Genomic DNA, 15,119 nt, shown 5'->3' with positions numbered 1-15,119 from the left:
ATATAAATGCGGTGCGCGCGCGTTGTTATTATTATTAACGAGAAATTTTTATTTATCTTTTTTTCGCACTGTATAGACCGCGTTTATGACGATGACAGTATATATTATGTGTACAATCCGGTATAATATAATAATACATATAATATAACGTATATTTATAGTCATGTATATATTACATATGTGTGTACTGCGTGTACACGGTGAAAATCGTACAAAGACACACACACATAGACACACTGCCCACACCCCTTACGTATACCAAAAACACACACCTCCGGACCGATTTTTGTCACGCCGGCTGTTATATATATATATATATATATATATATATATATACGAGTGCCGCGTGGATCGAGCGCGTTATGCGTACGTGTATTTATTATTATTATACGTACAATATCGCGTGTGTAATATATAAATTTTAAAAAAGCCCTTTTTTCCACGACGGACGATCGGCACAGAAAAGGATGGCGGGTGAGGTATATGTATATAGGGAGACGAAAAAAAAATGTATATATATATATAGTATATACGGTCGAACCCCTTGTGTCGCGCGATGTACCGTCCCCCAAACCCGACCCGCCGATCCGCGCGGTCCAATGAACAATTTGAACCCCCTAAAAGTCGGCCCCTGCGTACACACACACACAAGCGTAACGAGCAGCGACGTACTTTTGTGTGCGTGTCTGTATATATCTGTGGAGCGCGAGTGTATATATGGAAAGAGAGAGAGAGAGAGAGAGAAGGGATGCTGTAATAATCATCTCTCCGATTTAGGGATGGACTGCGACTGCAACGATTGTATATATGTACCTATATATACATACAGCGAGAGAGGTCTGAGGCCACAGGAGGTGCAGTATATATATATATAGGCAGTCTTTCACATCATAAACTCGGACCTTTGAAATAATTGTTTTAGTTAATACGAGTCACCATGCAAACAATATAATATACATACATACATCGTACAATAATATACGATGCCGCGTGTTATGTCGACTTTGCCAAAATAATAATGCAGTGTGAATAATATACACCTCCCATATTAATAAATATAACATAATGCCTATATCAAATAGTGGGTTACCGACCTCTGTGTAGTTTTTCCGTTTTCCTGTGTTAGCTTTTTATACAACAACACTGGACACATCCCCCTAAGTCAAGCTTTTAAACAAAATTTCGGTATCTAATATACAAATAAATCATCTGAAATGTTTTACGTAATACATATAATTTATAACAGTAATAAATCAGTAACACACCAAAACTAGATAAATACGTTTGTCCATGTTTATAGTGAAATAATATATTTTTAAAATATTTATAATCTTTAAACAAGAATATCATAAGCGAAATATTATTCTAACAATAAATAATGTACTTATAATAAGTCAAAATAAGTAGTTAAATATATTTTAATTTATTTTTAAGCCAATTATTGTTATTTCTACTATACCAACTATTATATGCACGTGCATCCATATATATAACACCCTATGTATGGGAAGGAAACTATAAGTGCTAACACTGCTAACTAACTCAACTATATTTTAATAATAAGCATCCGTGATTATTCATTTATAATACGAGTACATATTATTTTAATAAATTGTTCAAAGAAATTTCCAGCCTATGAATTTTAAAACTGTTTACGCTATAAAACGACGGTTTATGTTTACCGCCTACATTGTTTAAAGATTTAATGAATCTAAACCTGAGTTTCAAGTATATTGTATATTGGTATATGTACCATTTGTACTCATAATGGCAAATTGGCCTATATTACCGCTGATATACGGGAATATAGAGAAATACACAAATACACTATAATATAGTATAATATTATATACCTACCTGGTTAATAAACAATAATATCACTTTATTTATCTAACATTGCTCCCCTAAGTAATTCGATTAATTCATCAACTAACGATAATTTGACTCATAATTATTTTCTTATTTTTGAAGTTAAAGTAAAAAATAAAAATTTTACTAAAAACAATTACATATTTAACATTTCAATTAAATGAATTCACTCGCTGCATACGGCACAAGTGACAAATTGAAAATCAAACAAGACGGCCCTGTATAGTTACAGACTGCTACTACCATTTTACTTACGTGTAAAATAATATTATACGACGTATCTTACAATGGCACCAATTATAAGACGCCTGTGAATGGGAAAATCAATTCGTCACATTTAAATTACGGCTGCAGCGACGACATGCCCACATATATAATTCGTTTGCGTCAGTGTATACTGTATACCTATCTGTATATACGGTAGAATTAATAGCAATTTAGTAGTTACTATCGAGAAATTTGAAGTAGTTAAATATTATATAATATAGTTATATAAATTGTAATTATATATAGGAACGCAGGCCCGTGCACAAGGGACAAGGGATTCAAAGCCAGCCATTGCCTTTTTTTGCATCTAGATCATTAACACCTATTGGTTTTATCGAAGTAAAAGAAAATTTAGTTCAGAAGACTTCTGATGTATGATCGAAAAACTATCATTAATAAATGCTTTTCATGTACTTAAAAAATGTATGTAAATATAATACTTTTTTAAAGCACTCATTTTTTTTCATAACCCCCTCAATGAAACAATCCTGTACACGAGCCTGTATAAGAGTACTGGAAGAGGGTAAATAATAATAACTTCGTGAAAAAAATTCATAAACTCGATACCAAAAAGAAAACGATAATTGCCTGCCGGCGTAAGAACAAATGTATAAAACGTATTATTGCATATTATTATAATATTCATAAAAAACGTAAAGCTGTGGTAAACCATCCGTACATAAATACTTACAAGGCGTATAGTTTTTTATAATACATACATATGGGTATAATTTTATATAGAATATATATTCTATAGCCTATGCGTAGACTGAATTATATATATATTTATAGGTGTCATTGACATCTATCAATATAGACATTTGTTGCCAAGCACGTAACCTCTTCGTTTTTCACGCCGACCGAGCGCAACACTTTTTTGTTATTTTACACAATCTAATTTACACTATACCTATGTTTATACTCAATTATATCTTTATTATACCACTGCAGATAAACTTATATAATAAATAGAACCTATAAGTCCAGTGTTCAAATTAGAAAAATATAAGAGTAGGGATTCTTATAAAAATGTACATCACTTAAAAGTATTGAACTCGATCAATCTAACTTAGGGGATAAAGCTCGCCGAACCCTCAATAATCAATCCTCAGACTATTTAAATACAACATAGATATAGTGTATACAAATATGTCAGTAACTATACGATTATAAGTGATTAAAACCAATATTTTAACAATTAATATTAAATTAGGTATAAGTAAAAATCCACAGTAGCAATTAATGGAAAATAAATCAAATTTCTCACGTTAGTGTATTTCAGTATATTATAATAATATATCGAATCTGAACTTTTTAGTCTTAGATTTGGACGGAGGAATGGGATCTGACGAAACGTGCACGTCCATCGGGGATAATTCCAACCACGACGGTTCTTTGATTGGTGGAGCCACCGGATCGGCCAACGACGACGACCAAGCGCGACTCAGGTTGAAAAGAAAACTACAGAGAAACCGTACGTCGTTCACCAACGACCAGATAGATAGTTTGGAAAAAGGTAATTATAATATATTTTACAGATATTACGACATTTTCATATCAGTTTTCAGTTACTAGTATAGGTATATTACTATTATAGTATTGTACTAGTCTACATTTATTATAATTTGTTTCACTATATCAAAACCCTATAATAACCGAAAACGTAACGTATTTATATTTAGAATTCGAACGGACACATTATCCAGATGTATTCGCTAGAGAAAGACTCGCTGGGAAAATCGGATTGCCGGAAGCAAGAATACAGGTAAACGTCACTTTTGTTCTGTTTACGAATGCATAAAAGAGCTAAAAAAATATTCGCAAAAAGATATAAAAGTTTTCTGGAAAACTCGAAGAATTTCGGTTTTATTTCAACATGAAAGTTTTTCATAAAAGTTTAAAAGACTATCCATGAACAATGAACATCTCACCTTTTATATGTATACAATGTACATACATATTATTTATATATATATATTGGTAGAAAAGTAGAATCTTTAAATACGTGTATTTGTAATGTAATTGTGTTATTATTTTTTATTAAATAAACTATTATTATAAAAAAAAATACACTCGTTGCAACTGAAATAACATTATTAAAGTAATCTTTTAGGTGTCTAAACATCTATTATATTTCGAAAAAAATTTTACTTTTTCCATGTTTATCGTTTTTAAGTTTTCACTTTTTTAAAAGACATACATATTTTATTTAATATTCCAATGCAGAGTATTTACTTAATTATTATAAGTATTATTAAGTTATAAATAATAATCGAATTTCAAACTAGTAGATAGTTAATTAAGTTAGATCTTCTTGATACGCGTTTAAATTAAGAAATACGAAGTATTACACCTCGCCCGTGTTGTACTGAGTCACTATATCATACAATAACGATATCGGTTTATGATTTGAAGGTATGGTTTTCGAACCGCCGAGCTAAGTGGCGACGCGAAGAGAAACTGCGTACCCAACGGCGTCCAAATTCCAACCAAAACCAATCGATGGACCCGCAAAATCAACAGCAGCAGCAGCAACAGCAACAGCAACAACAGCAGCAGCAGCAGCAGCAGCAACAACAATCTCCGAACAGAATGAATGGTTTTGCAAACAATCCAGATACCAATCCAAATATGTACACAACTATCGGAAACCACGACACGTTCAGGTACATATATAATATTATAAGTATACCTACCTAAATAATTTTCAGTAATTTAGTGTATATTTCATATAACATATTTTTATTTTACGAAGATAAATATAAGTTTACAAAAAAATAGGGATTGATTATGAATTGAAACTAACTTAAACAATTTTAAATTTTAAAACCCCACTATGGTGTGTGCGCATTATACACAGAATAACTTTAAACTTAAAATGTTTTAAATTGTCTCACTGAAACTTTCAGTAATCTAAAAAAATAACTTTTAATAGATATCTTGTTGTTTAAAGTTTAAACTACTCCGTTAGTTTTTCAATTATTATTTGTTTTAATAACTGTTTTCATACTCGTATTATATACACTATACAGAAACAAACATTTTCTTTGTTTTTAAGAAACATTGCATGTAATGAAACATTTTAAAAGATTAAATTATAAGATATAGTTATAATTGTCTAAGTAGGTACCTATATTATATAGAAATACATTATGATTATAAAATATCTTTTACTTACTAATAATTGCAGTCTGCAATTTCCAACTTAAGAGTATAAAAGTATGATTATCGTCTACATTTCTTAGTATCTTTTTGATATTAGAATAATCTCAGTTTCCTTCAAGTTTTAATTAAAATATTTTTCCTCTGTTAGCGATTAATACTAAATATTTAAAATTGATTGGAAACCATTGTCTACTCAAAAAGAAAAAGATTGTTTTAATAATCAAAAAGACGGAAAATTATTGTTGTATCAAATTTTTTCCAAGTGTGTATTAACTTAATACTATTAAGCACTCATTAATAATTTGTTGGGTATACTTAAAAAAAGTAAATGTTACATATTATGGTATTCATCTTTTATATTATAACGTATCTCCTTTATTTAAAGTCACAAGACAATTGGGTAAATATAGTTTTATAAAAATATAACATACACATAATATATAATTTAATAATGTGTAAAATTATGTACGAGTATACATTTTATCAAAAAGACATCGCGCATCACACCACCAATTTTATAGTATAAAAACATTCATTTGGAAAATAGGTAAGTATAGAATAGGTAGTTATAAATAATAATTCGTTCTATTTAGTGATTTAATAGTGCAAAATACCGCAAGTAACGCAATCTGAAGTAAACTTAGTAAACAATATTTCGGAAAAAACCTCATGTTCGATTTCAAAATAATTAATACCCACCTAGATAATACAAAAAGTTAATTTATAAAAAAAAAAATAGTAAAATTAATTGTGTTTCGTATATATTCAATTAATCAAAAAATTAGTACCCATTCAAAAACGGATATGAAATTATCTCCAAAATATTATTATTATTATTTATATATATTATTTGGTTTAACAATTGATGTTACACCTAATCTTACTCGTTGATATTGTCAATATTATTGTTGTATATGTATATGTACTTAATTGTTTCCACTCGTGTTCTATTTAGTCCGATGTCGATGAATTTCGGTATGCCCGGCGGCAACAACGAGAACAGTCTGTCACTGCCAATTATGGGTGGCCATCACGCCATGGCTGGCGGCGGTGGCGGTGACCAGCGGGACGCGTACGGCTGCATGTCCAGGCCGACGTACGACACATCGCCACCGCTGGCCATCGGCGCGCCCGGCTACCTGAGGCCACCTGTGTCGCCGACGTCCAATAACAGCAGTCCGCCAACTCACCACGCGGCCGCCGCCGCAGCAGCCGCGGCCGCTGCTTACCATCACCATCCGCCTCCCATAAATGGACACCATTCGCACCACCACGCGCACCACCAATACAACATGAATGGTTCAAACTCGACAGGTACCTATACTTACTTTTAATATTATATTGTTGATAATTGTATCGGGGGTATTCCGGTATTCGTAACAACATTATAGAATAACTGAAAGCTATTAATTATTATTCGTTGATGTAATTAAATTTAAATTCAAAAGAGTATATATTATTACTTATGAGTTATTTAAGGTTATAATATATCCTAAGATCAGGTTATAATTTATAACTTTTACCAATTATATACCTACCTATAGCCTATAGTTATAGGTAAGTTCTACTACGTATGGAGATGGAGGCTAAAATTATTTATAAATTATAGTAATCAATATCAATTATTTACATTTAATTATGTGTAAGAAAGACGTAAATAAGTTTATGATATTCGGAAAATCGCTCGTCTTGTAAAAGTATAATATATATAGGTGCCTATAGTAATAGTATAAAAAAATATAATCATAGTTCACGTTAAAAAAAAGCAATGTATTGATGAAAGCATTAGCATCCAATAACGAAGACGTGACTTGGGTACTAAACATTTACATATTATTAAATAAAATGCAAACTTTTATGCTGTTAAGCCCCTATCTTAACTCTGAATATTATCCTCCGATTGCGATTATATACAAATCAGAATTCGAGGGTGATTTAGATACTATATATTGATACTAGTTCATTGAAGGCAGTATTAAGTAGTATCTATAATACGCAGTTCGGCAATATTGCGAACCAACAGGGTAAAAAAAAACGGCAATTTGCAATTTTTGCATCATATACATGATAAATTGATAAATATTACTATATGATATATATATAATTATACAATGTTATAATTGTTTACTGGGCTCTGTTAACAAATATTACCCACATCGTCGCCACAGTAAAAAATATGTTACAGCCGCCATAGCCATACGTATAAGTATATAGATATATATAGAATAAATAAGAAACATTAGGTTTATATTTTATTTTATTATATATAATTTAGATATACCATATTATGCAGTCACTAAAACAGATCAATTCATAAAATAAAATATAATATATAATACACGTCTAATTGTGAATTGATATACACAATAAAATATAATAATATAATTTATACACATAACACATATTTTGACATCGTAACCATATCAGTCTTATAATATCTTATCAATAACTCCCGATATTACGTAAAAAGATATTTTTGTATTTTAAGTAGGTATTTATAATTATATCAATGTTTTGATTTGATCGTTGGCGTCGTTTGGACTACCAGGTATCCAGTATTATTGTGTCTACTTCTAAAATGTTTTGGCCTAAATCCCGAACACAAGCAGTTTTAAGGGTCCAACCTCCACTCAAAATTTCATGAAAATTACTAAATATGTTTTTATAAAGTAAAAGTGGTTTCTATCAATAAACTTTTTCTTAAGTACATATAAGTAAGGGTATGGCAAAATTTATAACCTTAAATCCCCTCCTCGGCAAAATATTTATTGTGTACGCGCCTTTTTGGTTTAAAATATGGACAAATCGGCAGGAAACGAAAATATGCATATTAAAAATAAAATTTGAAACAACCCCAAAATTATGATTTTTGACGTCTGTACGACTGTACCATTTAATATATTTTAATCGGATCATAATATGACTTAGTAAAATTTAAATAATATAATTAATATTTACTAAGTATAATATTCATAATTTTATATTAATGTTTTTCAATTCCACAGGTCTCATATCACCCGGAGTTTCGGTGCCGATCGCCGTGCCGGGGCACACGGCCGACTTGTCCTCGCAATACTGGCCACGTTTGCAGTGACATCAGCTTGTCAAATAAATAATATATTCCGAGCTAATTTCGGGCGTGTATATGTACAGTCGACGACGCCGTGCAATTTTCCGCGAACCGATAAATTATTGTTTAAGTTATGTATTGTAATATTATATTACTTAGTAATATTATAATTTATAACACATTAGACGTGCCTGCCGACGAACAACGTTAGACGAATAGGCGGTACCTTTAAATATTTATAATATGTAATTGTAATTATTAACACTTAATAACATAATATTATTATCATTATTATTAATTATTATTATTATTATTATTATTATTATTATTATAACTAAATCATAGCTAAATAAAGTTGAAAACATAATATTATATAGTTATTATAATCTCAGCAAATTTGATTAAACAACAAACGTCGAATTAATATTACTGTATACTTATATATATAATAATAAATATCATGTAAAAATGTATTTGCAAAAGAATAAAATGTAAATTATATTGTACTGTTTTACGTGTAAACTATATTATTAAATATATATATATATACCAAAATAACATTATTATCGTTTTGTATAAATGTTTGTAAAAATAAAGTTCCTGTCCTTTAATTGTATAAATGTATGTATGTATAAATGCATTAAATATGAATGTGATCATAAAAATCATCGTTACGACAGCTGCGTCTCGACGAACGCGCAACGTCACGTGGACTCCAGCTCGGCGGCGGCCACCGTTTGGGTCTTGAACGTGAACACTTGGACCTCGTCCGAACCGCAGGCCGACGAGTCCATGTCGTGGCAGCCCTTCATGTGCTCCGTCAGGTTGGATTTGGTTCGGAAACACTTGCCGCACACAGAACACTCGAACGGCTTTTCGCGGGTGTGCACGCGCTCGTGATTCAACAGCGCCGTGTACGTCCGGAACGGTTTCGAACAGTACGTGCACTGGAACCGCTGGTCGCAGCCGCCCGCACCGGCGTCGCGGTCCGTCATCTTCGCGTCGTTCTTGACCAGGCACAGGCTGTTGTTGTGCACGCGCTTGTGCTCCAGCAGATTGCCTTTGGTGCGGAATGCCTTGCCGCACAGCTCGCACGTGAACGGTTTTTCCCTGGTGTGCACCCGCTTGTGGTTCTCCAGCGTGGCCACCGACCGAAACTGCTTGCCGCAGTACGGACACTGTCGGTCAGCGCCTTCCGAACAGTTGTTGCCGATGTGCGCGGACAGCTGTGACTTCGACGTGAAGTTTTTGTTGCACTGTTCACAAGTGAACGTCGTCATCGCAGACGCAGACGTCACTGCCGCCGGTGATATTGTCGCCTCGACCGTCTGCGTCAACTGTTCCGGCTGTTCCGGCTGATCGTCGTGTTCGCGTTCGTGAGCAGACAATTCGTCCAGTGATACGAACACCTTAGAACACTGACCGCACGTCAGAATATCTTCAGACGTGACCGTCACTCGGGTTATGGACGGGATGTCCCTGCTCGACGTCTTCATCCAACGCAGTTCCGGATTGTGAACTCTACATAAAATAAAAAATAAAAATATTTAATACACGAAAAATATGAGATTTTTTTTTTTAATTACGCGTGATATACCTATCTAGGTATCTACCTATGTCTACGTAATATTATAATAACATAATAAATATAGATACAAACATTAGTTTGTGTTCACTATAATAGTCTGGTACTGAGCTGTAGAAGCGTCCCTATGCCAATTTGAAAAAATAGTGGGTGAAATCTTAAAGTATATACCTGGTATTTGCTTACTATATAAATTAAAATTGCGTGTTATAAAATTTATATTTATTTTTATTAATATGTTTTAAAAATTATGAATATTAAACAATTTTAAAATGCCAATAACTTGTTTGAAAATAAAATAATATCACAAAAATGTAACATAGCATCCTAAATAATATTCTTGTATTTAAATTTAATAACCGATAAAATTACTCTAATAATATTAAAAGAACAGAGTAAAATGGATTATTATCAATGTACAAAGTTTAATATAATGTACGATAATCAAATGGAGATCACGCGACGCATGCAGGTATGATCACGTTCTCTTAAGAGATTATGGATTTTAAAAAGCTACAAGATATGAGGGAGAGAAACTTTCATAATACCATCGTTAACATATCAAAGCGATTAAAATTTACTTGTAAGATCTTGAAAGCTCATCAAAGAGGTTACCTCCGAAGAATTAACAGTTAAAAATATAATATTATTATTATTATTATTAACGGATTCAAACTCTGACCTATTTAAAAATCTCTACTTTTCTTTAGTCAAACCATTTCTTAAATATAATATAGCTGCACCTCTAAGCTTACGACTGTGCTATGCTTTAATGTGCTTTGCTAGTGCTTTTAAGTGGGAATAATTACGCAATTTCTAATCTCGCCGTCACCGCCCAGAAGTGAAGGATTTTAAAAAGTTTTCTGGGGTGGGGGGGGAGGTCCTAAAAAATAATATGTATTTCAAATGTATTATTTTTATTTTTATAAAAACAAATGTATTATATAATATTGTGTTTGTGTATAAATTATATTGTATGTGGACCAAAAATTCAAAATGTACAAAATAATATCTAGTCTTTTTATATAATTATATATGTATATACCAGTGTCTGGGGGTCCAGACCCCCTGGACCCCCCTGTAAATCCACCACTAACGCCCAGGATCTGTTAGTTATAAATAATTATTATTGTGAGTGAGATTCAATGCAATATAATGTATACATGTCAATAATTCGAAAATAATATAGAATTCACTTTACGAGTTTTGCAGCAACTTCTTACTGTTATGACAAAATTAAAGTTGTTTACGTTATCTAATCATAATTTTGAAAAAAAAATGAGTATAGATCTTATAAATTACAGAATACTCCATTTTTTATTTATTTTATTTCAATTATGATTTGATATTTTCAAACTTTTAATTACAATCAAAATTAAATACGAATACATTTATGATTTATTCAATGTTCTGGACGAATATACGATCTACAAACCCTATTAAATTTTAATTTTTTTTCATTATTAAAATCAAACAAAATAAATTAACTTTAATTTGATCAAAATGTTGTTTTTTTGAACTAAAATTGATGATAGTAACTAGTAGCAAGGACCTTAAATGAGTTCAATACAAATCCTATGTACTCAAAACTATATTTATCAATTCATACTTCTAATGAATAATAAATCTCTAATATTATTTTCATATCTAAAATATTAAACAAGCACTTAACTATAAGTCACTACTCTCAAATAACCATAAAAATATGTAATAAATATATCATGAAAAAATAAATGTATATTAATATTTTTAAATGGTATACTTATTCAAATCCATTGTTATAAGTTTCTAATGATTAATTTAGTACACATAACATATCTAACATTATTAGTACATATTTTACACCTAATATATATTACACAGTACGATATCATGTACATCAAAAAATTGCTTAGAGTTTACATTCTATTCTATCCTACCCTGGCTACCCCTGACCATTCCATGAAATGAGCAGGTTTATCAGTCACTTAAATAATACCATAATATAGTAGTGCAACTAACCGGTAATGTTCATTTAAATTTGATTTAGTCTTGAAGAACTTTTCACATACACTGCATCCATAAGGACGCTCTCCTGTGTGGGATCGCATGTGGTTTGCAAGTGTATATGCAGACAACAACTCTTTACCACAGATTGCACATTGATGATCACTAGTATTCGTTTCTAATGTCTCTTCTTCGTTAACCGACATTTGCATTACCTCTTCTGTTTGAACAATGCAATGAGACAACTCAATTTCATTTTCAACTATTTGCTTATTATCAACAGGTTCTGGATCATCAATTAACTGCTCTTCGTATTGATTTGGTTCCACTAATAATAAATCTTTATTATTAATTTCTTCTGAATCAACTATTATAGAATCCTAAAATTTATAAATAATTTATTACATTAATATTAAGATATATAGGTACATTTAAATATATTATTTTAATTATTTTTATATATTATGTTTAATTTGAAAATGATATTTCCTTAGCTAGCTTAAGTAAATCATTATACTGCTAAACACTATACCAGATTTTATTAATACATTTCAGAATAAAATACAAATACAAAATAAAGATGAAAAAAACATCATAAAACATTATATTATGATTTTAACAATATATAAATTCAGAATCATAATAAAATACAAGTAATAATACAATATAGAGATGAAAAGTAATAATTGGTAACATAAAAATTATATTATAGGAACATACTTAATATAGTATAGAGAATTCAAGTAATTAAATAAATTAAAGAATTTATTTATTTTTTATTTTTATGTCTTGAGTGAATAGCTTGATGCCGACGTGCTTTTTGTTTAGACATAAATTTTTTCCCACAAAAATTACAAGCAAATGGTCTTTCTCCAGTATGGGCACGTTCATGAATTGTTTTATGAGCACTTTCAAAAAATCGTTTACCACAAAACGAACACAAAAAGTTTCTAACATTGTCATGGTATCTCATGTGTCTATTATATTCAGCTCTAGTGTAAAATGTCATTGTACATTTTTCACATTGCACATCTTTGGCTGCATTATGAGTCATTTCATGTCTATCACGACCATATGGTGTAACAAAAGCTCTTCCACAATATGAACATACATAATTTAAGGTACCTTCATGTTTATTTTCATGACGTACAAGTGTCAAGTATGATTTGAAACATTTTTCACAATGACGACATTTTATTTTCTCACCAGGTGCATGAGTCTTCATATGTATCCAAACTTGTTGAATAGTTGCAAATACTTCCTCACAAAAATGGCATTGATAAGACAAAGAACCTATTTCTAATTTTTTTTCATAATTTCTTAAATGTGATAACATACCAGCCAGTGTTTTGAAAACCTTTTGACATTTTTCACATAAAAAACCTCCTTCAATTTCTGTGTAAGAATTTTTTACTTCTAAATTATCAATATTATTCATATTTTTGCACTTTTTGCATAGGATAATTTCATCTTTAACTAATGAACTATCAAATTTACTATAGTTATCTAAAACTCCATTACACAAGTTGCATTTAACATGATCAGAAGAATGAGTTTTAGTATGTAAAGTAAGTTGTTTAGTTGTTTCAAAACATTCCCCACAATCTTCACACAAACAAAATTTATCATCAGTATTTTCTATACATAATTGGGAAATTATGCTTTCTTTCTTTTCCAATGAAGTACCGTCGTTCCAGATGTCCACTACTTCTACAATTTCGATATTATCCTGGAACATACACGTATACCAATATTCATTAAATAATAGACACAGTAAAACAAATTTCAATGAAAAACTGGAACGACGGTATGCAATTCTTAACTATGATTAAGTATAAATTATCAACATTTCATAATTGAATACAAAATTTGTTATATACTATTAGATATTATCTAAATAAAAGGTATACCTTGTTATCATTATCCAAAATTACAGCTTCATTTCGTAGCCATTCATCAGTAGCTTTACATCGTACTCGAAATTCAACAAATGAATTAACTTGTTCGATGCATATTTTGCATATAGAATTAGGTAAAGAATCCTCAACATTAAACTATAAAATAAAATAAATTTTAACACAATTATTAAAACACATTCAAGTACTTAGCAATATTAACTTACGTGAAGATTTGTGACCTCTTGAATATTTTCCAAAAGAGATTCTTCAAAAAACAGATTTTGCAATGATTGTTCATTGCGTAGACACAATCGACATAAGTCATTCCAATTTTCGATATAAATAACACCCTGATTTTCTTGGTCCATTTGTAAGTTATTAATACAATTATTATGAATAAGAATACAATTATCGAGAAAAATATAACAACCAATAAGTAATAGACAATAGTTAAAACTATAGCTTTTAATATCACTTATCAAGTATCAAATTTGAAAAAGATAGGGTGTTTGAACACAACCAAAAATATAATAATTGAACTAATGACATCACAACCACAGCCTATGGAAAAATATATATTTTATAGTTTCATTCATATAATAGTCTATCACAACTTTACTGTCCAATTTAAACTTTAAATATTCAAATCCACAATACTACACTTCACAATACAGTCAACACACGCACTCCGGTAGATCAGTTTTAACTTCTTAAGTTGGACAGTACTCCACCGAGTCCACCATGATAACATGAACTATGATCTAAGAAAAAAATATGATTTAGCCGCTGTGATTGGTTAAACCTTATGGTGAGCTGCCGTATACCACTATTTTACCATAATGCATTCCATATCAGTAGAATCGAGATTTATAAATCCGTTTTAAAAAACGCCGTCACATTAGAATTAGAAATTTAATAAGCTTAAATTTTTATGACTTAACATTAGCGAACATTTCAAACGCCAGGAAGTGTTTTTTTTTTTATTTTTATGGTTCTGAATTTCTAATACTTCAATCCACGGTCTTAGAAGATATTGAGATATTGAGACCGTGCTTCTATCATAATTCATAGTTAAGCGATAATGATTTGATAACGATGGGTTATCATAAACTTAAATAATAATTACAAGCACAATTTACATATTACATAATATTCTATGATTCAAGATATCTTAAATCGTGGTTACAAGAACGGGAAATGTAGATAAGTAACAAACCATGGCTAAATATAGTATAATCAGTAAGTATATTTAGCTATGATATATAAATATAAATATATT

General features: G+C 30.5%; 2 protein-coding genes across 4 annotated transcripts in view; one reads left to right on the top strand and one right to left on the bottom strand.

Moving 5' to 3' along the window:
* The window catches only part of LOC132932288 (paired box protein Pax-6-like), a 44,398-nt gene extending 35,415 nt beyond the window's left edge, over positions 1-8,983 (top strand). For both annotated transcript variants that reach the window (XM_060998593.1, XM_060998591.1), the window contains 5 exons: positions 3,455-3,652; positions 3,819-3,901; positions 4,552-4,802; positions 6,257-6,615; positions 8,307-8,983. In XM_060998593.1, coding sequence (XP_060854576.1) covers positions 3,455-3,652; positions 3,819-3,901; positions 4,552-4,802; positions 6,257-6,615; positions 8,307-8,395 — 980 coding nt within the window. In that variant the 3' untranslated portion in view covers positions 8,396-8,983. The remainder of the gene's footprint in view (positions 1-3,454; positions 3,653-3,818; positions 3,902-4,551; positions 4,803-6,256; positions 6,616-8,306) is intronic.
* LOC132932289 (gastrula zinc finger protein XlCGF26.1-like) lies at positions 7,541-14,872 on the bottom strand. 2 transcript variants are annotated; one of them, XM_060998594.1, is made up of 4 exons: positions 14,065-14,850; positions 13,853-13,996; positions 11,958-12,322; positions 7,541-9,892 (listed from the first exon to the last, which is right to left on the bottom strand). In XM_060998594.1, the coding sequence occupies exons 1-4, from the start codon at positions 14,206-14,208 to the stop codon at positions 9,076-9,078; spliced, it is 1,470 nt and encodes a 489-aa protein (XP_060854577.1). In that variant the 5' UTR covers positions 14,209-14,850; the 3' UTR covers positions 7,541-9,075. The 2 variants fall into 2 exon arrangements, with proteins under 2 accessions (XP_060854577.1, XP_060854578.1); XM_060998595.1 differs by lacking the exon at positions 7,541-9,892 and adding an exon at positions 12,663-13,671 and having other exon boundaries at positions 12,196-12,322; positions 14,065-14,872.
* Between the last annotated feature and the right edge of the window lie 247 nt (positions 14,873-15,119).

Source organism: Rhopalosiphum padi, chromosome 1 (genome assembly GCF_020882245.1).
Source record: "Rhopalosiphum padi isolate XX-2018 chromosome 1, ASM2088224v1, whole genome shotgun sequence".
Lineage (NCBI taxonomy): Eukaryota > Metazoa > Arthropoda > Insecta > Hemiptera > Aphididae > Rhopalosiphum > Rhopalosiphum padi.
The sequence above is the reverse complement of the archived record's forward strand: the minus strand, read 5'-3'. Positions and strand labels throughout refer to the sequence as shown.